Genomic DNA, 23,661 nt, shown 5'->3' with positions numbered 1-23,661 from the left:
CTATAACAAACGTAAAGACGCAGTTATCCATGTTGTTGCTTGCTACCTGTATCAAATATAACTGGTCAATATTGATATGACGGGATGACGTATTTGTGTGTGGGGGGGGGATTCATCACAGGTCTTGTTAAATTAGCACATACTAGTAATTGGACTGTAAAATGAAAGTATAAAGCGAAGACTCGATTAAATAATAATGATCACAAACACCATCAGTGATATTGGCTGGTATTTGTTATTAAATTGGGAAACAAGTTTTCTTCCTTAATTATGCCGTAAATGTGTAAGCCATGATTAATATCATGAACGCATGCAGACGTGTCGTATCGCAAAGTTTAGAAAAGAACAGATAATAAAACATAAGTATGACACGAGTTTAGCCTAAGACGCAGAAGACTTATGAGAAGCTTTGTGATCACCGGTCCAAGTGTTTTGTACAGCCTTCACCGCGTCAATGTACGTGCATATTGAGAAAAAGTTTGCATTGTCGCATTTATAACGTCTACTGAATAAGTGACTGTCACATAAGAACAGGCATGTCGCAGAACAAAAACCCAAGAGTTGTTTAACAATCTCTGTAATTTATTAAGTGAATATACAAAACAGTAAAGAGCAAGTGTAAGTGTATTTTGGACAAAATATACAATCTTTCGGGGGAAAAACATTTAACCAAAACTTGTGTTCCATAAATTTAAGGATGGCTAGATCATGCGGTATTACGCATAATCCATTTGAAATACCGTTCACTGTAACACAAAATACACAATTAGAAAAAATCACGATGAGGTGTGCGTTTACTGACATATAAAAAGCGCGTCAGATTCACATATTTAGAGATGTTCAAACAAGAAACTCTATGTGTAGCTTGTCCCCGGATTTTATTTCGACGACATAACGAACGGTTTTTAATAATGACGTCATCCTGAAAAATGCGCATTTGCGGCCGCTAAACCGGCAGGTGTCAAGTCGCTAAGGTCGATAACGCCCCTCCGATCCAGGTCTTGCATCCGTACATAGTTGATATTCGCAAGTCCCGCTAGTCCGCCCCCGGCGCCCATCTGCCCCTGTTCATTGAAGAATGATGTCATGTCTATTGGGGCCGGGCCCGCCATAGTTCCTGTTACACCGGGGAGGTTCATAGGTCCGCCGGGAAAGGCACCTGGCATGCCTCCGCTACTTCCTGTGGATAAAGCGAAGTTAAGTTTATAATGATTCATGTATAATTATGTGGCTTGCTTTGAATTTTGGAAATAATAGCACGACAATAACAACATTTGTCTTTGTCCAAAGCTTACTTTTCTGCCGAGTATAGATATTTCATAATTTTGACAGCGTAACGCATCTTCGCCAAAAAAATACGTGCCTGATAGTTACTAAAATCAATTTGTTTTTACTGAAAATAACTCTTAGTGCGGTTTACAATAATATAAATCACATATTTAATTAATCTTTTTAATGTGTTTTCCGGAAAACAAACAGAAGTTGAAGTGTTTTAATGTCCCATCACATTTTCCCATGTAACCACAACCAGATAGCGCAAACCACACGATCAATTAATGTTTATGCGTTTATTCTAGAGAAAAAAACATGATTGGCACGTTTCCGTGTTATTGTGATAAAGAATTAAAATATTTGAAAGAATTCGGGGCATTTCGTTTCAACCTTTTTATTTCATTTCGATGACTGATTAGAAAGCTGATTAGAGATCTTGAGTCCGTTTCTTGGGTTGAATGACTGCATGTTGTTTTTGAAAACTTCACTGGTATATCCCGCTACAGCCATTAGGTACAAAACTTTGAATTAATGCATGTGGTTTTAAACATCTTAAATGCAGTTTCATAACAGGTATGTGTTTATCCTAATAAATACTAGTATTTTGTACTTGGGTTTGATTGTTTTCGTCCCAGAATCCCCACCACACCCAGAACAACGTGTCACCAAAGCTTCGTATTTGAAACGTGATCCGTTGCCTAGCCATTGTTAAGTTTATAAATATTTTTTTCGCGTTTAACGACCATTTAAACAACTAGTGGAAGTACGAATGAAAGTGGATTATGAACCACATGGATGACTGCCTGGCTGATAAATACTAAGTAAATCGATTCGCAACAGCTAGGAAGTGAAATAGTTTAAATATAGATAAGCTATGGCGAATTATATTGCAAATAAATGAGAATTGTATATCACTTTGCTGCATTTTGAGGTTTATTAAACGATGTTGAGAAAACTGTATTTGTACATTAGACATGGTAAACCATGTGAAATCAAAGATAATCAAAGCGCTGAAGGTACTGTTGGTGTTCGCTGTTGTATAAGTTTAGACGCAACTCAGTTTTAAAAATTATGTTATAGCTTTTTATATTGCAATTTTTAAATGAACACAAGCCATTCAAATTATAAAAAAACACGTGTAAAATAATTGAGAATTTTGGTACCCAATTCGTGTAACTTTACGAAATCCCCGTTAAAAATCGCGTTTCTGTGTGTGTCAGAAACAAGTGAAAACCATTTTGTTATTATTTTAATAAAGACGTATCGATAAATGCTATTGTAAAAGAGTTATTATTACTGATATTAGTTAAACAATAAATGCGGTAACTTCGGGGAAGTCGGTACCTGCGCGAGCGTCTGATATTGGTAGCCTTATTAATTTATAATAGCCTGACCGTATTCCATTTCGTACAACGCTCATTTTATATCAGACAATGTCCAAACTTACTGTGTTGTTTTTGCGCTTTAAATTATAGTGATTGATAAATGTCCCATAAGCAATGTTTAATATGATTAATATCACTTTTATACGCAATAACATCTGGGATTGAGGTACCCACCCGGCGTCAGAAATTAAAGCGCGTAAAACTTCACCGAATTCCCAGTTATAAAGCGCTATTTCGTGTCAAATACACGGGTAGGGGGGAATGTTTCGGTAATAATTTTGTTAATAACACGGGTAAATACCGGTGAAGTGTTAATTTATTGCAAATACCACCATTACACATAATAACGGGTTCGATTTCGGTAAGCGCGCAAGCGTTTGAGAGCGTGTTTAATGTACCGATTTACCCGTTATAAATAGCTGATGTTCTCTTTAATCGTATATTTTTTGCATTTGCAGAATAACGAAATGGCATCATCCCCTTTACAAGTGTAATACGGTGTAAAACAAGTCCATAAAATCATCCGAAATATCTCGTAATTCTACATGCACTCGTAAATCTACATGCAGTCTATAGGCAAAGAAGCCATTTAAGTGTTCGCTTGTCTAGGTTTTCTTCCCGCTGAGCCACGTGATTAAGTGGGCGGAGCGATCACTGATAAGGCGTCATGTCAATTGTCTTTCCATAGCGTAGTTAAGCAGTTAAGCGCATACTGATTTGCAAAATTTGCTCTGTAACGCTCACACTAAAAAACTAACGATGGAGCGTTCTTACCAAGGAATTTGTATTTTTGTCATGTGTTCAACTAATCACTATTCAGTGTGTTAAAGCCAGATATATATACCGACGAGCTGTTCAAAACTGAATTCTGCAATTTCGTACAACGTTACAAAAAGGAACAAAATGGTAGTCTCGATGAACTTGCATTTAACGCATTTGTTTCATTATTACATGATTTTTTAAATCTTTGGTGAAACCCATTTTTTAATGTTCGATGAAGTCTTTCGTTGTCGACTGCTTTCATGCATAGACAAATGTATTAAAATTATCTGGGTAAAATAATTATACAAATTATATTTAGATACTTTAAATAAGTAGTATGAATGCCTCACCTGTGGCTTCAATTCTGGCAACTCTTAAATATTATCTTTGAAATGAAGGACGGACTGTACTAACCTGCCATTAAGGCATTAAACATGTCATTTCCGCCGCCATTTGGCGAACTGGAACCGCCGCCACCGAGCAGCGACATCAAGGCCGCCATATCCGGTCCACCAACGGAAGAGGCTGCAGGCGGTGAAATAGACGACTGTGTGCGCTCTGATAATTAAATAAAAATGAAAAAACGAAATTAACTTTGTTTTGGGAAAAGCTCTTTAAAATATTATATATTTTCAGTATTTGATTAGACCGATATTTTACACTGAGCAATACTTACTATTTCCTGATATATTTCGCTTCAATAGTCTTTCTATTTCATTTATTTTTAATAAATGGACTTAATTTTTTTTATGTTGCGTCGTGTTACGAAGCAAGAACGAAAGACTTAAGCAAACTATATCGGTCTTTAAAGCAAACTCTATATATGCGAATATGCATTGTTTAACTAGAACATATGGTTGTTTTGTAGTGAACAAGCGTCTCTATAATAACTTCATAAAACATGTAATTATATCTTATAAAAATCAAAACTAATAAAAAAAATATGTTTTACTGCATACTTCGTCAGTTTTCTATAATAAGAATGCTGAAACTAACATGCTTTTCTAATTATATTATTCTTTCATTCATTCGGGCAAAATACACTGATTATTAACATATCTTCAGCCGTGTGATTTTGATCTTAATACTTACAAATGAATGACGCAAAAGGGTCTCTTAATACTTACAAATGAATGACGCAAAAGGGTCAGATGTACTTTTAGAATTTGGATTTAAGTTCATTCCGCCGAATATTTGTCGCTGAAGTTGTGCAAGCAAAACTGCCATTGGGTTCCCGTCCGCTGAAAAATCCACTGACGTCATCGCATTTCCGGTTTGGCGGGGCGTGACTGGAGCGCTTGGTCGTGGGGTAGGGAGCAGATGCGGAACTCTCGATTCCGGTTGTGCGAATGACTGCTTCATCATAGCCAATATATGCGAATGAATTCCACTTCCGTCAGAAGCCTGCGATGTTGGGTGCTGGGTTGGCGTCAACGAATTTTCGGTTGGACGTGGCGTAGCTGTAGCGCTTGGTCGTGAGGTAGGGAGCGGACGTGGAACTTTTAATTCTGGCTGTGATAATGACTGATTCATCATTGTCAATATATGCGAAGGAATTCCACTTCCGCCAGACTCATGTGGTGCAAGTGCCTGGTTAAACGATGCTGGCGATATATCGTTCAAGTGTTTTAACACAGACTGTGGTAACACCGGACTATCACCGCTAGTTTCTTTGTTTCGAGCCGATCCATGGGCGGTTGGAGAAGACGCCTGTTGGAGCATCTGAAGCACTGCTGGTGGCAGCTGACCGGTTAATGATTGCTCATGAACCTGGTTCACTCGATCCTGGTTACCCATCGACGATGGAGTGGTAGTTGTAACAGCGACTTTTGAGGTAAGGAATCGCCCATTGGTTTTTCCGATCTCTCTCGATTTGGCGACCTGTGCCTGTTGAAGCAGCAGCATCACTTCCGGCGGGATGACGTCAGGTAGGAGGGCGGGATCAACTAGGGAGTTAGCTTTTGTCCCGGCCGGCATCGGTTTGTACTGGATTGGGTTGGCTAATGTTTGGTCTGCGGAACTTGTGCCAATATCCAGTGTGAGGCCTTACGAAGAAGTTGAATTAGTAGCAAACAAGTGTCTACATATGAGTTGTCTTGTGGACAGACCAGATTTAATGCACGTGGGCCGTTCTCTAAGATCATTTTTATATATAAAAAAAACGGGACGGCAAGTTCTGTCTGTATTAGATTATATCTATAATGTATATAGTACAGACTTAAATGAATCCGGATACGCCATACAAGCGGAAAGAGTCGACCTTTTTGCACGCACATTAAACCCATTGTCTCCACAAATCGCAAAATATGAACATGCTTAATCTACACTACACTAAACGAACTACGTTGCACTGAACTTGGGACGTTTACCTTGAATTACGACGTTATTTGCGACGATTTGAGACATGTTCCTAAATTTGAAATATAATAATTACTTAAAGAAACTAATTATTTGGATTTTGTTTTCAACCAAATTTATTATTAAAATGATATGCAAAAGTTAAATCCCTATTCATAAAGATGTACGATTGGAGCGATTACTATTTTACGAGGGTTCTTCCCTAACATTCCCTTTCGGAATATATTAAATGACAAAAAAAAGAAACTGAATTATTCTGAGCATATTTTAATGTAGTGCATATCGAACAATGAATTTTAAAAAAAAATTGTTCGTGCAACTTATAACAGTTGAATAAGTTGAGTATTTAAGGTTTTAGATTAAAAAAAATCAGTTATTTGCCCTGACATACTTGTTGAACTAAATCACTGAGACCATATGTCCGTCAAATATCAATTTCGCCAGCTGTAACAAGATGTAAATGTATAATATGATTTATCGAAACTATCCTATTTTATTATATTTAAAGGGGATATTCAAATGTTGTTTTCATAATAAGACCAACCGAAACTTACGTTTCCATTATCTTTGAAATTTCAGAAAAGTTGTTTCCAAATATGATTTGAACCATGCTGGTATTAAATATTGAATGGATGATCCGGTTATTGTTAGTGTCAGTTTATTGATTATTCATTAAGTATGGAAATAAGTGAGAGCGCACGATCAAGACGCGCTATGTTGAACTATACTACATGTAGTCTACATCGATACAAATAAGTATATTTATCAAAACATTTCTAATTCAACTGAGTAAAAAAGGACCCATGCAAAAAAGACAAGTAAATATCAATACGAACAACTACACGTGCAAGCAAGCATATAAATCAATACAATAATTTAGTGGCTTACCTCTAGGCATGGCAAGTCCTGGCATTTGCCTGAAAATACAGGAAGCATCAAGGTCACGAAGGTCTCTTGAAAAATATTTTTCAAAAATTATTGTGTTCACATCTGCGAAAAATATATTTAAATTGTAGGCGAAAAAGCATTTCATATTTTTCTTCAAACAATACAAGTTAAGCAGTTTTAGAATGTTGTGATCGCTTCCATTTTTTCGCAATGATATAATATGATTTTTTGATCCTCACACTTACACGCCGGTCTCGACACTCGTTTATTTAATTTATGAAATTATGTTTACAAATTACCGGTAGATAGTATCATTAACAGAAGTAAATAAGAGTTTTTTTATAACAGTAATAATATATAGGACACACTTATATGACACTAGTAGTTATCGTAGTTATATGAGACGTACATCATCCACACAAATGTTTTACATATAAATGACTAATGTTGCAAACATAACTGTCACACATATAATTAGGCCGAGCTCTGTGAAAATGTATGTGCGTAAAGTGTCGTCCAAGATTAGCCTGTGCAGTCCGCACAGGCTAATCAGGGACGACACTTTCAGCTTTAATGATATTTTTTTTTTTTTAAAGAAAGTCTCTTCTTATCAAAATCCAGTTAAGACGGAAAGTGTCGTCCCTGATTAGCCTTTGTGGACTGAGATAATATAAAGAACTCTTATTATAACGTACATGGGGTTAAAAGGGACCGACATCTGAGGAGGCTGTATATCCATGGAGGATGGAAATGGCGTTCCGGAGCCTCCACCTAACGACTGCAACATGCTCATCATCTGGGAGAAGTTAGGATCTGAAAGCGATTATGAATCCAAAAATCGCATAGCAAAGCAGTTTGTTTTACGACAATCATTTATATATTGCATGAACTAGCAACATATAGCATTGTAATCATAACGGACTCCCAAAATATCTACATTTTATAACGCGTAACTGTATATCCGTAAATGTAGTAGTGTTATCTACCTGCAGATGCAGTTATTTTTATCGTTACATGTAGTAGTGTTATCTACCTGCAGGTGCAGTTATATTTATCTTTACATGTATTAGTGTTATCTACCTGCAGGTACAGTTACATGTAGTAGTGTTATCTACCTGCAGATGCAGTTATTTTAAATTAAATTATGAGATTTTTTCGGTATAAAATACTGTTCACCGGAAAAGAAAGCCATATTTCTTAGCCTGATAAACGCTCCGATATACGAAAGGGACAACGGACTACTTTCATGTTTTTAGTATCGTCAATTGTTCCGAGGTTCTTTTAAAGATCTTAATTTTCTATTTGAAACTATATTATTTATATCTTATGTATAAATTCGCAAAAATATGAAAAACTGTTTTGAATGATTTTCATCTAACGATGAATTCATGCGCGTCTTCTCGAAACTGTTAATGTATTTTCCACGTGTTTTGTGTAAATAAAAAAATACAATTAAATAGAAGTATTCAATAACTTATTTTAACTTGTTGTTGATGGATAGAAGTTTATACTTGGTATTACATAACGGTGGGTTGTAAGTATCGCTTTGTTTTTTTGTGTGACATCGTATTTCCCTTGTCCTGGTCGTGGGAGAAAACATTCCACAATAATTTAGTGCTCCTCAACTTCTTGGAACAACTTAGCCATGTAGTATTCGCTACACATCACAACGAATAACAGCAAGGCAGTTGAAAGAACAGCTGTATATTCTTCTCGATCACCGCTTGACTTTGTAGTCTGAAGGCAAGGATGAAACGGGTGGTCTTTTAAAGAGCCTGCACCCGTCCGTAGAGATTCTACTGGGTCCAGCCAGCTGTTCAGTAGCTGGTTGTCCCTGAATTCATGGAGGATGTGTTCATAAGTTTTGTCGGCTTATACACAGGGGCATTTGGGGTCAGCACTATGTTAAATCTTTTGTGTATGTGGAGGTTTTGTCTAATGTACCATGTAAGCAGCCGGAAGATGACTACCCGTGTAAGTATAGGCACGTGGCGGTAGATGTACTGTGGCTTTTTAACTGATGGCATTCATTTCTATATTATGCTAACTATCTGGTAGTCTTGTTCTCACTTGCTTGCATATTTTGTTGCTCAGGATTTTCCTTCTCCCTCCCTTATCGTGCGCTTCAACACCTCTGATACCCTCTGATCCATCATGAAGGATTCAACCATTGCAGATGTGTTTCATATACGAAGCGGATACTAATGCAGTGCACATGCATGAAACGTTGTAATTCTTACTTTTTGTGCTTTTCGCATTCTGCATTCCAGTTCATGGTGTTGGCACTGTGTTTCTCTGCCTTACTGTCGAGGAACGAATGGGGTAGTTTCAAGTTCCAACCTTTGAACTCCTTCCCCACACACATTATGTCAGAAACACCACCAGTTGATCCATAGCTGTTTATGTACCCAGGAAGGTCTGCCTTACCTTCTATCTCATAGCCTGACCCCACACTTAGAGGCCATCGCCCTATCCGCCACGTGGTGTCCGCTGAGTTTGGGATACGCGACTACCTTATTGGGGTAAGCATAGCGAATGGCAACTTTGTATATACAATTGCGATCTTGGTACCTTGTTAGGGCCTTTTCTCTTGATTCATGGGGAAAATATCGACGAACTAGAGAATGGGGAAGAAGTTGCACAAGTTGAACTTGAAACGTTGAAAAGATTGCATCATTTTAAAGGAATTCTCTTGGAAGATTGTTTGTGTTTGTTGGGCTGAGGTTGAGACAGGGGTCCTTAAAGAAGGAAAAGCTGATTGAAATGATGCCATCTTGTCTTCCGAACCCTGCATTAATGTGATACCCATTTAAGAAAAGTCTCATTAAGTACAAGGCAATAATGATAAAAAAAATATAAAAAATGGTGACAGCCATTTTTCCTACGTTATAATATGGACGCCTGTACGGTGTATTGTCAACCTCCGTGCAGAGATTTGACTGGAACCAGCATAGCTGGATCAAATCCTTGCCTTCATAACCAAGCATGTTATGATAGCCGAGCCACGCGGTACAATAATTTTCCCGTTGTTATTTTTCCTTTTTTAGTTTGGGTTATTTATTTTGTATTTTGAACCTAAACTAATACACTTTTTTGTTAATACGACAGAAAATGAAATCAAGTAGGATTTTCTTATGATGGCAGAGCTAGTATGTGAGAGTATGCAACGACTACGGAATACCGTTAGGCCATCGTGGTTACACATTAAAATCCAGAGAGCTACAATGCGATATTGCGATAGTACGATGGCGATCATGCGATAGTACGATTGCGACAATGCGATAGTACGATGGCGACAATGTGACAACGCGATAGTACGATGGCGACAATGCGATTGTCATAGTACTGTCGTCATCGTATAATCGCATTGTCGCCATCGCACTATCGCACTGTCGCCATCGTATTGTCGCACTGTCGTCATCGTATAATCGCACTATCGCATTGTCGCCATCGTTCTATCGCATTGTCGACTATCGCCTTCCGGTACACAAACTTTTCTTATTGCAGAAACAAATAGATGACTTTTTAAAGATGTACTTTGACAGAGGTTACAGTTATAATGAAATCAAAGTCTTATTAAGTAATAGAATGGGTATTGATGTAAGGTATGCCGAACTGTACAGTATTTTTAAAAGTGTCTCCATCTAGGAAAAAATACGATGTGCGCATGTGTACCGGAATGCGATAGATGACAATGCGACAGTACGATGACGACAATGCGACAGTGCGACAATACGATGGCGACAGTGCGATAGTACGATGGCGACAATGCGATAATACGATGACGACAGTACGATAACGCGATATCGCGTTATCGTACTGTCGTCATCGTATTATCTAGTACGATGGCGACTTAATGCGATGATACGATGGCGACAGTACGATATGACTTTCGCAGTGTCGCCATCGAACTATCGCGTTGTCGTATTGTCGCCATCGTATTATCGCATTGTCGCCATCGTACTATCGCACTAGCGCATTGTCGCCTTTGGGTTTTAATTTGTAACCACGATATCTTCAACGGTATTCCGTAAACGACAACTCTGTGGAGATTGGTGTATTGTAACTTAAGTATTTTAACTAGCTACAGAACAGTTTAGCACAGGTGCAAAATCTAACTTCATCTTGCTGTCGTGACATTTGCACAATTTTAATTGATTGTAACTTTAAATACGCGTTCAGGTGGTAATATCATAACTATCTGAGCATCTCGCATGTTCGACCCTCAAGTCGCTTGACAAGTACCTTCAATTTACGACCCAAAGATGCTCTGAATCAGTCCAATAAATCAAACACGTGGGAAGAGAAACTCGTGCGTCTTTTATTTCGGATAATGACGAATCGTGTCTTTTAACTGCGTGATTTATTCAATTAACCTTGCATGGCCCTTCTATTTTGACACCGATGTATTAATAGTTATTTTGATCGATGCGGAAGGATACTGTACACTTTAGTATCGTTGATATGAAGAAATAATGTTCCAAGTATTTTTGCAATTGAGTCTTTATTGAGCAGATAGTTTCACATTAAGGTTATGGACGATAAATATATGCGTCAAAGAATACAGTTTCAAAACAAAATTTTGTATAGCCTATCAAGATTGTTGTGTTGTTGTTGTTGCTGTAATTTGTATTTTTATGAGTAAATAGTCAAAATATAATATGTATTCATATTAATACTATAGTCATCAATACCATATTTAAGAACGTACTATAGAGTCAGGTCGCCAATAACGGATAACGGAACGCTAACTGCTTTTCGTCCAATTAAAACAATCGCCTTGAGTTTAACTTTAGTGTGTATACATACAGTTTTCCAGCTCTTTCACGTTCATATAATTGCGTATTAATTAAGCGCGGCTAATTTTGAGAAATAAGCTTAAACGTTGGCTCCAATTGTTCCCAATACGGAAAGTCTGCCCCAAAAAGGAAACGGCTTGACCTCATGGTTGTAAACAAAGGTAAGAGGTCGTGTTTTAACTTTGTGTACGCTGAACATTGGTTTGAACAAAGTGCATACTTCACATTAAACTTTAATGTTGACTTATTTTTCAAAACATCATTTACATTTCACAGATTATGTTTGAATAAGCTTTTAAACATGTATGAATAATGAACAAGACTCGTGTGTAACCACTCACATTTTATGTTTATATAGGATCTGGCACGAGTTGTCATATCATACTGTACCATATTTTACTAAACGAGATCAGGAATTTCGTTAGTAAGCGAGCCTTTGGTGAGAATTTTCTTCTTGTTGACAAGATCTGAGATATTAACATCACGTAGTATCGTAATGCATCTCAGTTAGAAACCGTAATGGTAGGTGTAAAAAGCACGAGTACATAATTCAGATGTATATATGCAAAAACTATATTGGATTGTTTACATTCATTATAACTACATAACAATACTGTGTTTCACGCTTTTATGAATAGTTAAATTGACTTGTTTAATATACTTTATATAACTTCACAATGTCAGAATGATGGATCATGTTTTGAATGGATTCAAAAAACCACCGCTATTTCTTAAGTGGCGTGTTCAAAAACCAAAGTCTTGTGACTGCGAGTTAATTTGAAGACATGTATACTTAAATAATATCAAAATACTCTGACAATATCCGCATCCAATTATACACACTGCTATGTATTTGTTGAAAGCTCCAAATATAATAAATAAATGTAATAAAAATGGCCCATAATTATAAATAATGAACATATATTTATAGCTCACCACTTGGTTATAAATTACTGCCATTTGCAGTGATTTAAAATTGTTTGCCAACAAGCAATGGCCCATAATAATTAGCTTTCATTGGTATGCAAATAATAGAGCATATACGTCCTGTTAGTTTGAATATGTTAACACTCGGAAATAGCGTATATTTCACTACTTGTCTAGAATAACTAAACGCTAAACATTAAGAACACCATTTTTTCCTATACTTATATGTTTGCCTTCTTCATGGAGCTTCAACAGTATACCATGCAACCCACGTTTTGTCATGCCTGCATGCAGGATATCCACAGAATCATGGAACAAGTGGGACCAATGCACAATTATAAATGCCCGCAAATAATATAACGTGTAACGCATGTCAAGAAGTAACATCATTATGTATAGTGCCGCATGACTGATGTACGCTCTATCTACCGTAGTACATATCACGAAAAGTACATGTTCACTATATTATATCATGAATATTTATGGTACAACGCATGCTGCGTCAAGCGTGTTAAAATGTATTATCAGGACTAAGGGTTATTTATTGCCAATGAACGATCAGTTAGACAATTCGGGCATAATTTATACCGTTGTGTTATTCCGGCTTTTAACTTTCGTAGAAATCTTCAAAGATCGTTTGGTTCAACCAGCTTAAAAGTTCAAAATTCGTCTTTTCGGTACACATAATGATATTTTTACTCCCATATTTGAACAATTTTGATTTTAAGAGTTATTTATCTTTTTAATATCGGAGAGCGGTGTCTATGGTCGGAATTTATAATTAAAAAACACGCACCAATAAAGCAAGCCTTTCGTTAAAACAATTATATGAGTTTTTCGAAATTGTTTGGATTAAACTGAAAGTAAACAACTAGACAACAGTAACGCCATATTCCTGAAAGGGGCCTTTTCACAGATTTTGGCATATTCTGAAGTTTGTCATTAAATGCTTTATATTGATAAATGTTAACATTGGATCTAAGAAGCTCCAGTAAAAAATCAAGAATACAATTTTAAAAAAAAATTAAAAAAAATTAAACCTCAGCAGGGCTCGAACCAGTGACACCTGGAGTCCTGGAGTAAAAACGAATTATACAGCTCGGCCATCCTGCCAAGTACGTATGACGGACGTATTTTATACTTCATATAAGCAATCCTCGTAGTTTCACAAAATTAAACGACAACAACAGAACTCTCCAAATTATTCAATCGTTTCGCGTTGCAAAGCTTTATAATTTTCAGGTTTTTAAATCGTCAAAAGATGCATATAATGCATATATTAGAGCATGGTAAATGTTCAATTTTACTGTTTCCTCACAAATATTATAACTAAAACGAAAATTTGCGAATCTGAGACAACTTTTTTTTTCAATTGTGTCAATTTGCCAAAGCGTGAAAAGGCCCCTTTAACGGTTAATCACCGAGTAACGTGAGATGAATATGCTATTTAAATACAGTGCTTTTAATCATGAAATACATCCGTGAACAACATTTAGGTACAGCATCTATATTTCGCCATTGTGGTTTACTGATTTACGACTGTCTCATCTACAGTTTCAGGAAATAATACTGCAGTGTTTGAAATGCAATAAATAAAACAAAAATAAGATATCAAACTGAGCAATTTCTCTACGAAACAATATAAACATGCATCTCAATCAATGTCTTCCTCGAACCAAGTTTATTTGCATTCATTGACTACCACACGAAACGTTTACGCCGAATAGGAATGTATATAATCAAAGCGCTGATGGCACTGTATGTGTTGTATAAGTTTAGACGCAACTCAGTAATAAAAATTATGTTATAGCTTTTTATATTGCAAGTTTTAAATAAACACAACCCATTCAAATTTATAAAGAGTGTGTCTTAAAGCACAGGTCCAGATGTGCTTTTTTTCAAATCATTAATAAAAAATATAATTTAAGCTTCATTTTGGGAAAACAGGGCTTAATGCATATGCATTAGTTGTCATCCCAGTACCAGAGACTCTCTTAAAACGAAAAACATTATAAAATCAGAAATGTCGTCCTTGATTAGCTTGTGCGCATTACACAGGCTAATCTTATTTGAGATGCATTAAGCCCCGCGTTCCCTGAAGCAGCCAACATGTACAGATTTCAATGATAAACACTAGACTGGCCAATGTCGTCTTACAAGCTGTTAAACACTATTAGTCATATACTCTCGCTGCAGTGTACCAGTGGTGAACTATAAACATTAAACAGGCAGATGTGGTGGTTATCTTTTCTAGCAGACGCTCCTAGCATTTGTTGTCTGCATAATTTTATTGCAAACAGTCAGTGGTTGTCTTTCCAAAGCGTAGTTAAAGCGGGTATATACCATTTTGTCAAATATTAATGAATTTATATAAAATGTGTAAACAACTTATTATATATGTATATATATTTCAATATAAAATAAAATAAAAGTTCAGAAGAACATGTGTCGAAAAATATGGAACGCCTCGTCTGTTTCCTGTTGACTATTGATATATCGGAGGTTTCATTGAAATGATGTGGGTTTAAATCATATTATATGTGTTTATAATAGTTTGCTGTGTGCTTGCCATAGTATGCTGTGCAGTCATCGAAATTCGCACTAGTCCGACAGCAAAAAACTAGTATTTTTTCTTTCGGGCTTGTAGGAAAACCAATATTACAAGCCCGACGTGCTTGTACAATTCATTAAACAGAAAACGAGTTCCACTTTCATTTTCAATATTTGTAAACAAAGTTTTGAGCCCCTTAAATCAACAGCCGCTTATGTTTTAACACACTGCGCACACATGCTGGGCAATCAGCCGAAAATTGGATAACTGCGCATAAAGCGCATGGTTTTGTGATTCCCGGATTACTATTATATAAAATAAATGTTTTGCGTTGCGTTCGGGACACAGGGAGTAATGGCCGAACAGTTGTCATTTAAGTACGTCGTTGAGGAATGCGAATCTGAGGTAACTGTGATTGACGCATTTGTCAACTGGCTTTTTGTAGAATAACCTGGCACTTAATTGCTTATATACTTTCCGGTGGTTCAGGTTTGCTCTCTCTTTCACGTGGATATATGGGACAACTTTCTGCTATTTTTTTACCTAAACCTTATGTATATATTTATAATTGTGATTTGATTGATATCCGTGTGTGAAATTAATTTCTACTTATTTCAGGATCCGAAAGAGGCTGGCTCAGATGACGAGGAAGCTAACTTGGATGAGGATGAAATTAATAAGAGATTTGTATTGTATTTTAAAGATTGAATAAATGAATGCTTCTTTGGATGTTTTATGTTATGTTTATCTGCATTTTTAACAAAAATGTTATGGCCAGTAAAATCTGACTCGGGCTTGTTCAAATTCCCATAGTTCTAGCCCGACTTGCTTGTAGATTTAAATCTCAATTTCAATGACTGGCTGTGGGTTTGTTATGGTATGCTGTGGGTTTGTGATGGTATGCTGTGTGTTTGTGATGATATGTTGTGTATTGTTGATGATATGCTGTGTGTTTGCCATAGTCTGCTGTGTGTCTGTCATGGTATGTTGTGTGTTTGTCATGGTATGCTAAGTGTTTGTGATAGTACGCTGTGTGTTTGTGATGGTATGCTGTGAGTTTCATTGACATGATGTGGGTTTAAATCAAATGATATGTGCTTATAATAGTATGATGTGTGCTTTCCATAGTATGGTGTGTGTATGTGATTGTATGCTGTGTGTTTGTCATGGTATGCTAGGTGTTTGTCATGGTATGCTGTTTGTTTGTCATTGTATGCTGTGTGTTTGTCATGGTATGCTGCGTGTTTGTTATTGTATGCTGTGTGTTTGTTGTACTATCCTGAGGGTTTATCTAACATGATGTCATTTTCATTCGCTATGATGTAAGTTGGCGTTATTTTCATTCGGAACACTCGGTTCTTGTCAAAGATCAAATGGTTACGTCATATGAATGTCCATCGGTCCGTATGTCCGCATTTCCGTCCATTCGTGCGTCTGCCTGTTTGTCTGTCTGTTTTCTGTCTATCTGTTTGTGTGTCTGTCCGTTCGTCGGTCCGTCCGTCCGTCTGTATGCATGCCTGTCTGTGTGTCTGTCTGTGTGTTTGTCTGTCTGTGTGTCTTTCTGTCTGTCTTCTGTCTGTCTGCCTTCCTCTCTGCCAGCCTGCATGTCTGTCTGTCTGTCTGTCGGTGTGTATGGTTGTCTGTGTGTCTGTCTGTCTGTCCTGATTTCCGTAAGTCAGTGCGTATGTCCGTCCTTATGTCCGTATATCCGACAAACGGACGGACGGTAACAAAGACAGACGGATATACGGACGCAGGGACGAACGGACCGACATGCAGACGGAAAGACAGATGCACGGACAGTCGGAAATAAGGACACACGGACTGACACACGAACAAATGGGCATACGGACAGACATAAAGACATACACAAAAACAGACAGACAGACAAACAGACGAGACTCACGGACAAACGGACAAAATGAAATTAGTACACACGGACGGACAGACACACGGGCGGTAATACGAACGGAGGAACAGAGAGAAAGACAGACACACAGACAAACAGACACACGAACAGATAGACAGAAAGAAAAACAGACAAAGAGAGCAGCGCACGGACATACGGAAATACGGACGCACGGACCGACGGACATACGTATGACGAAATCATAAGTTCTTTGACAAATACCGAGTGTTCCGAATGAAAATAACGCCAACTTACATCAAAGCGAATGAAAAGGACATCATGTTAGATAACCCCACAGGATAGTACAAAAAACACACATCATACCATGATAAACACACAGCATACCATGATAAACACACAGCATACCATGACCAACACACAGCATACCATGACGAAAATACAGCATACAATGACAAACACACAGCATACCATTCCAGACACCTAGCATATCATGACAAAAGACAGCATACCATGACAAACACCTAGCATACCATGACAAACACAGATCATACAATCACATACGCACATTATATTACGGCAAGCACGCATCATACTATTATAAACACATATCATTTGATTTAAACCCACATCATGTCAATGAAACTCACAGAATACCATTACAACCACACAGCGTACCATCACAAAGACATAGCATGCCATGACCATTGTGTACACAACGGTCTTAGTGACAATAACGTAGTGACGTCAACATCTATGTATAGAATGTGCCATGACAAACATACAACATACCATGACAGACACACAGCAGACTATGACAAACACACAGCATATCATCACAAACACACATCATATCATCACAAACACACAGCATATCATCACAAACCCACATCAATGACATCATACCATCGCAAACACACAGCATACGATGGCAAGCACAGAGCATACTATTATAAACACATTTCATATGATTTAAACCCATACCGTTTCAATGAAACCTCCGATATATCAATAGTCAACAGGAGACAGACGAGGCGTTCCATAGAAAATTGCGAAATAAGCCAGATATTTAATTCCGAAATCGAAAACGGCTGTACAGTCGAGTTCGCCAGCATGTATATCATGCATGTACGATGTGAATCTAAAATTAGTTTAACGGTTCATTTTAAATTCCTGCAACGATATATATTCATACGACACACGAACACTAACTCTGGTCCTAATAAAAAGACGAATGCTTCGGTTATTGTAGGAAAATATGTTCGCCACAATCGGCTCGGGGCGCTAATTTGTCTTTGCTGCATATTATGAAATTTGTATTTAATGTATATTTTTCTTGCCTATTTTGTGTTATTGTAACATATTTTATCAATATATTACAATTTAACACTTATAAAAAATCGTATAATCTCGCTTTAAGCAGTTGAGCGCATAGATCTGATTTGCAAAACTTGCTCTGTAACATTAGTGTGAGTTAACGCTCACACTAAAAATAGAATTACAAACGTTCGTCGGTATTATTTAGATTATGGAATTTATCAATATAATACCCTTTTGAACTCATTTGTTCTCCATGTGTTTCTAAGATGAACAAGAAATATCTTTAAAAAAGATATACGGCGTTGATTGTGGTCGATGTTTATGAACGATCAAAAGTTATCTCTATGAGATAAAAAGTAGCGGATGCCTTTTTTCTGCGCAGTTGTTAGCTACATCATAAGCAAATCAATTACGGGGTGTTGCGCCAGATTTCGTGGCTTATTTTGCTTTATGTGATATTATTACTCAGATATCTATATTTACAGAATAGAAAAACACAAGAAACATAAAAATAAACGAGTGCATATAGGTCAGCCGGCAATACTCGAATCTTATTTAATTGCATAATTATAGTATAGCGAATTATTGTGGTCATGCTTAATAAACTGGTCTAAATGGATAAATATTTCTAATTAATTTTATCAAAATTGGTCCTTATCATGCAAATTTTGAAACCATATTAAAAATCGATGATTGACATACCACAATAATATCGCCGAATATCTTTATTTAGTATCTTTCTGATCAAAACAGACTTCAAGTGCACAAAGTTTACGAGACGGCGTTTATATAAAGATTTCTGCAACTGACCGCAAACTGACCTTGATACCTTGCGGATTGGAATGCAATGCATTACAGTAACTACGTTATTGTCAGTAAGACACAATGATCGCAACCCCTTTTGCGAACTCCGGTGATGAACTGTATATAAACTCTGACTTTCACAAAATGACCGCGTATTCACCCGAAACCTCGCGGGTTGAAATGCAATGCAAGTAAGTACTAAATATGACAACATAGCCTTTAGTTAAACGCTTTTGCGCTGGTAATTCTCTGAAAATAAAAGGTGAACGCACAAACTGTATTTATGTCGAAAATTGATTGTAAAACTGTTCTATCTATTGGGCCTTTTCATTAGAGATAAAATTGTTTCATGCAGTAAAACAGTGTTACAAAGACGCGGATATGTTTCCAATGTTCTGGTGTTATACTCAAATCGGCCAATGGAATAAATGAAGTGTATTCATTCGTACCTAGCCGCGGGAAATTTTATTTGAGTATTATTGGACACTTACAAAGGTCAAGTCAGGGTGAAAAGCTGGCTTATTCAGCTTACGCCGAAAAAAATCGAAACTAATGCTTAAAGCGAGATTATACGATTTTGTCAAATTATTTATTAATTTTTATAAAATGTGGAAAAAACTTATTAAAGATATATTTCAATGTAAATTAAAATAAAATTTAAGAAGAACATGTGTCGAAAAATGCGTAATAAGCCAGGGGTGGTATTCCATAAACATCTTAAGTCATTTCTTAAATAATTTCACTTAAGGTCAAAATTACAATGTTGTGTATTTCTTTACTACCGGGTAAATAAGGAAACACGTGTCTTTATGGTATTCCTAAAATAACATTGACATAATGATGCTATTTTCATGTATATCTTGGTGCCAAACTATTGCAATATGAAAGGAAACACTTAAGAAATTTTTCCCTATTTAAGGATAAGAATAAAATTTAACTTAAGATGCTTCTAGAATACGACCCCAGATATTTAATTCTGAAATCGAAAATGTCCGTACAGTCGAATTCGCCAGCATGTAAATCGTGCATGTACGATATGAATCTAAATTTAGTTTAACGGTTCATTTTAAATTCATGCAACAATATCTATTCATACGACACACGAACACTAAATAAAAAGACGAATGCTTCGGTCATTGTAGGAAAATATGTACGAAATAACTTCGTCACAACCGGCTCGGGGCGCTAATTTGTCATTGCTGCATTTTATAAAATTTGTCTTCAATGCATAATTTTTCTGGCCTATGTTGTGTTATTGTAACATATTTTATCGATATATTACAATTTTACACATATAAAAATCTTAGTTTTAAGAAATGTAAAATATAGTAGCTTTGGACTTGTTAAAATAATGGACCCAGAAATCTAAAGGCGGTGTTTTAAGACTCTTACCACCAGTGGCGCTCATTCTGGGGTCACCTCCGACTGGCGGTCCACCTCCCGGCGCTGCGCTAGGAGCATTCACGCAGCTACATTTACTGAGATCGAACATGGTACCCGGTGCGCAGTCTTGCGTAATCATGCGATTGTTCACCATTTGGTTGAATTTTAACTTATTCGGATGTGACTGATAGGGGCACGAACCACTTCCGGCTGATGACGTCATATCAATCATTTCGGGAAAACTGGGTCTGCTAGGAAATTGCATACCTGAAAATAGACAATTAAAACGAAAATGGGCTAAACATGTCGTAATTGTTATAGTGGCGTCATTTTTGTTGTTCTTGTAGGTGTAGTTGTCGTTTTCCGGTTTATCGTGTTGGAGGGTTTAGAAGTGGCCAACACGACACATATACCTGCCCTAACCTAAAAAGATGACGGATGTGATAATTGTTGCATCGGTGCCCTTTTTGTCGCTTTACGTATATTTTTCGTGATTTCGTATTGGCGGGTTTGAAGATCGCTTAGCCGCCAGAATTATATATATACCGGGGTACCTGCCAAAACGACAAACTTTCCGAACATGCAATACTGTAGGATCGGCGCCCATTTTGTCGATCTAGCGGGTATATTTGTCGTTCTTTCATCGTGGCGTCTTGGCGACCTTTTTCAACCCCCCAACACGCCAGAATAATATGGAAATCTGCCATCATACATCCAGTTTATTTGGTTGTTTTGCCTCGAATGGATAGGGATGATGCAAGTTTCTTCTTTTATTTGTGTAAAAAAGAGAATCGAGCGGTCTTGGTAACTTGTCGAAGCAATAAAAGGTAACACAGTTGTTATGGTCTATGACGTTAATGATTTATTTGTGGTGGGATGGACACTTCCTATTGTAAAAACGTCATATGCTCAGCGCAAACGGACAGATGAAATTGCGCGTAATTTCTTAACTGACGTCCTGATGGCAAAGTGGATGAATCGTTGTAGAAGTTATCCATGCTTAAAATAGACAAAAAGATCACAAAAGCCATATAAAGTGTTTGTCTAAAGTTTATTGTTTAAAGGCTCGAGAAAGGAGTATAGTATTTTTTCATTTTGTCTGTCACATGAGTATAAATGAAAAGGCTTTAATGTGTTCAATATTGTTTAGAACAAAATCATGTCGTCATTCCTTTTGCCAAGTAGATGTGTGTATATATTGATTTTTTTTGTTAATGATGTCTCAAAAATCCCTATTTTTCCGAACTGGCGAGTTTTTTTTATATTTCTTTTGCATGCGTATATGTAATTTTATTTTAACAGGCCTAATCATGGCATAATACATAAATTTATATTTCTTTTTTTATATCATTTGTATTGGCAAATTAACGACTATATTCAGTTCTTTTGCGTATGAATTAAACCACGAATTGATTAGTACGAGTCATATTTCCGTACGACACAGAGTTGTTTCTGGAAAAACACAACGATTTACCGAGTCATACATCCGTACGACACAGAGTTGTTTCTGGAAAAACAGAACGATTTACCGAAAATTATATCTATTTTTAAACGATTTTATACACATGTGTACAATTGAAATTAAAACTCTTATTCATTTTTCAAAACTGAGCTATGTTTGAATTGTTTACGAATAGACGATAGTTGGATATACGATGATCAGTGAATATCATGCTGAAACTAAGAGTTTTGTTCGATTTTCCGGTTCACATAAATCAGACAAAACATATAATTGTCGTGTATCGTCCTCAAAATACCACAGTCAACAATCGATAAAACGCAAGACACGAAAAACGACATTAAAAACGAAAGACGAAATTCTAAAAGACACGCAATTTCCATGGATCTTTTCTTGACAAATATATGCGTGACAATGTGACAATAAAAAATTCCAATGTCGCGTGTCGTAATAAATTGCGGATTGTCGTCGCTTTGATTGTCGTGCGTTTTTCTCAAAGGTCGAAGGGTTACATTCTTTATAGCAACAATCGGATTCCGTACATAAATAGATACAAAGGTGTGCTTCAGTTAATCAATTTTCTATATAGATCTACTATGAAGCGGCCTGTTTTCAAATCATGTTTCTTGCTTTTATTTATGTTCAATCATAGAAGACTTGTATACATGTAAACAATAGATGTGTTTTCTTCCGACAATTGCAATGAAACGATATGCGTGTTACTTGTATGAAAATGCCCCAATCCACACTAAACGTACGCACAAAGTTCACATGATATAACTACAAAAGCCATATATGGGATTGCTTAACTGTTGTTGTTTTTTTACAAAAGTAGAACATGAACGTTCATATTGTAACTTTGTCTCCAATGCAATGCACTAACATGATGCAGACACACATATGATACAGGAAAAAACACACAAAATGAAACTGTTTTTAACCAAGTAGCACATGAACGTTCATATTGTAACGAAGTCTCCAACAAAATGTACTTAAATGATGAAGACAAACATAATTATGATACAGGAAATACCACAACAGGCAAAGATGCGATTGCTCATTGTTTTTATTTATCCCTGGACTCTCACGAAATAAGCACTACTTTCGGAACGACCATTGAGGTATACACATTATGATCTTCTATCTGACAGAAGACTATCTACGTACCTCCTCCACCGTGTCCCATGCTTCTAAGAAACGCTTCGAAACTCGGTTGAGCATTCGTGAAAGGGGTGCACACGACCCCTAGCAAAAACATGAACACAATCTGTATAAACATCCTTGAAATACTGTCAATATTAAACCTGATAGGAACAAATAATTTTTATCGCAAAAATACGTTCGTGCCTTTCAGACAACTTATAATTGCTCATCTACTGTTAATATACACGTGCAGCGCGTTTCAACCGCTTGTCTGGACACTATTTGTATGATATAGTATTCGCGAGGCGAACGGTTGGCTGTCAGACGTCGCTATGACGTAATGTTGAAACAGATAAAATAACGCAAAAACAATCGACTGCGCTCTAACGGTGTTTCTTTACTGACGTTTATGACATAGTTGATGTCAAATCGCTCATACGTATGTTTGTAATTAGATATGTTTTATTGTTTATCAGCCAACGATGCTCATGGTCAGTGCTTTATAGACTTGATCTTATGTGGCTTCGGATAGACATACACAACCGAGCAATTTCATTTAGGCCTTTAACAACCTTATGGCGACTTCTGCCATGATTGCAAGACGATGATCTGAATGTAAAAACTGTATGATGCTTCGTCTCTTAAAGTGAAGTAAAGTGTTATAATGTGGTAACTGACCAATTATCTGCAAGTCATCTTGCTACCAGTTGTTTATAAAAAAAAGTATTTAATATATTCGATAT

At 36.7% G+C, this 23,661-nt stretch overlaps 1 protein-coding gene across 3 annotated transcripts; it reads right to left on the bottom strand.

Moving 5' to 3' along the window:
- Positions 1 to 567: 567 nt before the first annotated feature.
- LOC127856595 (uncharacterized) lies at positions 568 to 23,182 on the bottom strand. Of its 3 annotated transcripts, none has more exons than XM_052392893.1 (6): positions 22,943 to 23,182; positions 20,326 to 20,583; positions 7,361 to 7,478; positions 6,666 to 6,694; positions 3,834 to 3,977; positions 568 to 1,180 (listed from the first exon to the last, which is right to left on the bottom strand). In XM_052392893.1, the coding sequence occupies exons 1-6, from the start codon at positions 23,052 to 23,054 to the stop codon at positions 918 to 920; spliced, it is 924 nt and encodes a 307-aa protein (XP_052248853.1). In that variant the 5' UTR covers positions 23,055 to 23,182; the 3' UTR covers positions 568 to 917. The 3 variants fall into 3 exon arrangements, with proteins under 3 accessions (XP_052248853.1, XP_052248851.1, XP_052248852.1); XM_052392891.1 differs by lacking the exon at positions 568 to 1,180 and adding an exon at positions 4,547 to 5,464 and having other exon boundaries at positions 3,858 to 3,977; XM_052392892.1 differs by lacking the exons at positions 568 to 1,180; positions 20,326 to 20,583; positions 22,943 to 23,182 and adding exons at positions 4,547 to 5,464; positions 17,794 to 18,057 and having other exon boundaries at positions 3,858 to 3,977.
- Positions 23,183 to 23,661: the final 479 nt, after the last annotated feature.

The sequence above is a fragment of the Dreissena polymorpha genome, chromosome 13, assembly GCF_020536995.1.
Source record: "Dreissena polymorpha isolate Duluth1 chromosome 13, UMN_Dpol_1.0, whole genome shotgun sequence".
NCBI classification, from domain to species: Eukaryota; Metazoa; Mollusca; class Bivalvia; order Myida; family Dreissenidae; genus Dreissena; species Dreissena polymorpha.
The sequence above is the reverse complement of the archived record's forward strand: the minus strand, read 5'-3'. Positions and strand labels throughout refer to the sequence as shown.

Excerpts from the sequence above, each read along its gene's own strand:
- LOC127856595 (XM_052392891.1), bottom strand. The coding sequence starts at position 23,054 with ATGTTTATACAGATTGTGTTCATGTTTTTGCTAGGGGTCGTGTGCACC. Across the intron at positions 20,584-22,942 it reads CATGGGACACGGTGGAGGAG|GTATGCAATTTCCTAGCAGA; the intron begins GTACGTAGATAG and ends GTCTATTTTCAG. Across the intron at positions 5,465-6,665 it reads AGGACTTGCCATGCCTAGAG|GCCTCACACTGGATATTGGC; the intron begins GTAAGCCACTAA and ends CTTCTTCGTAAG.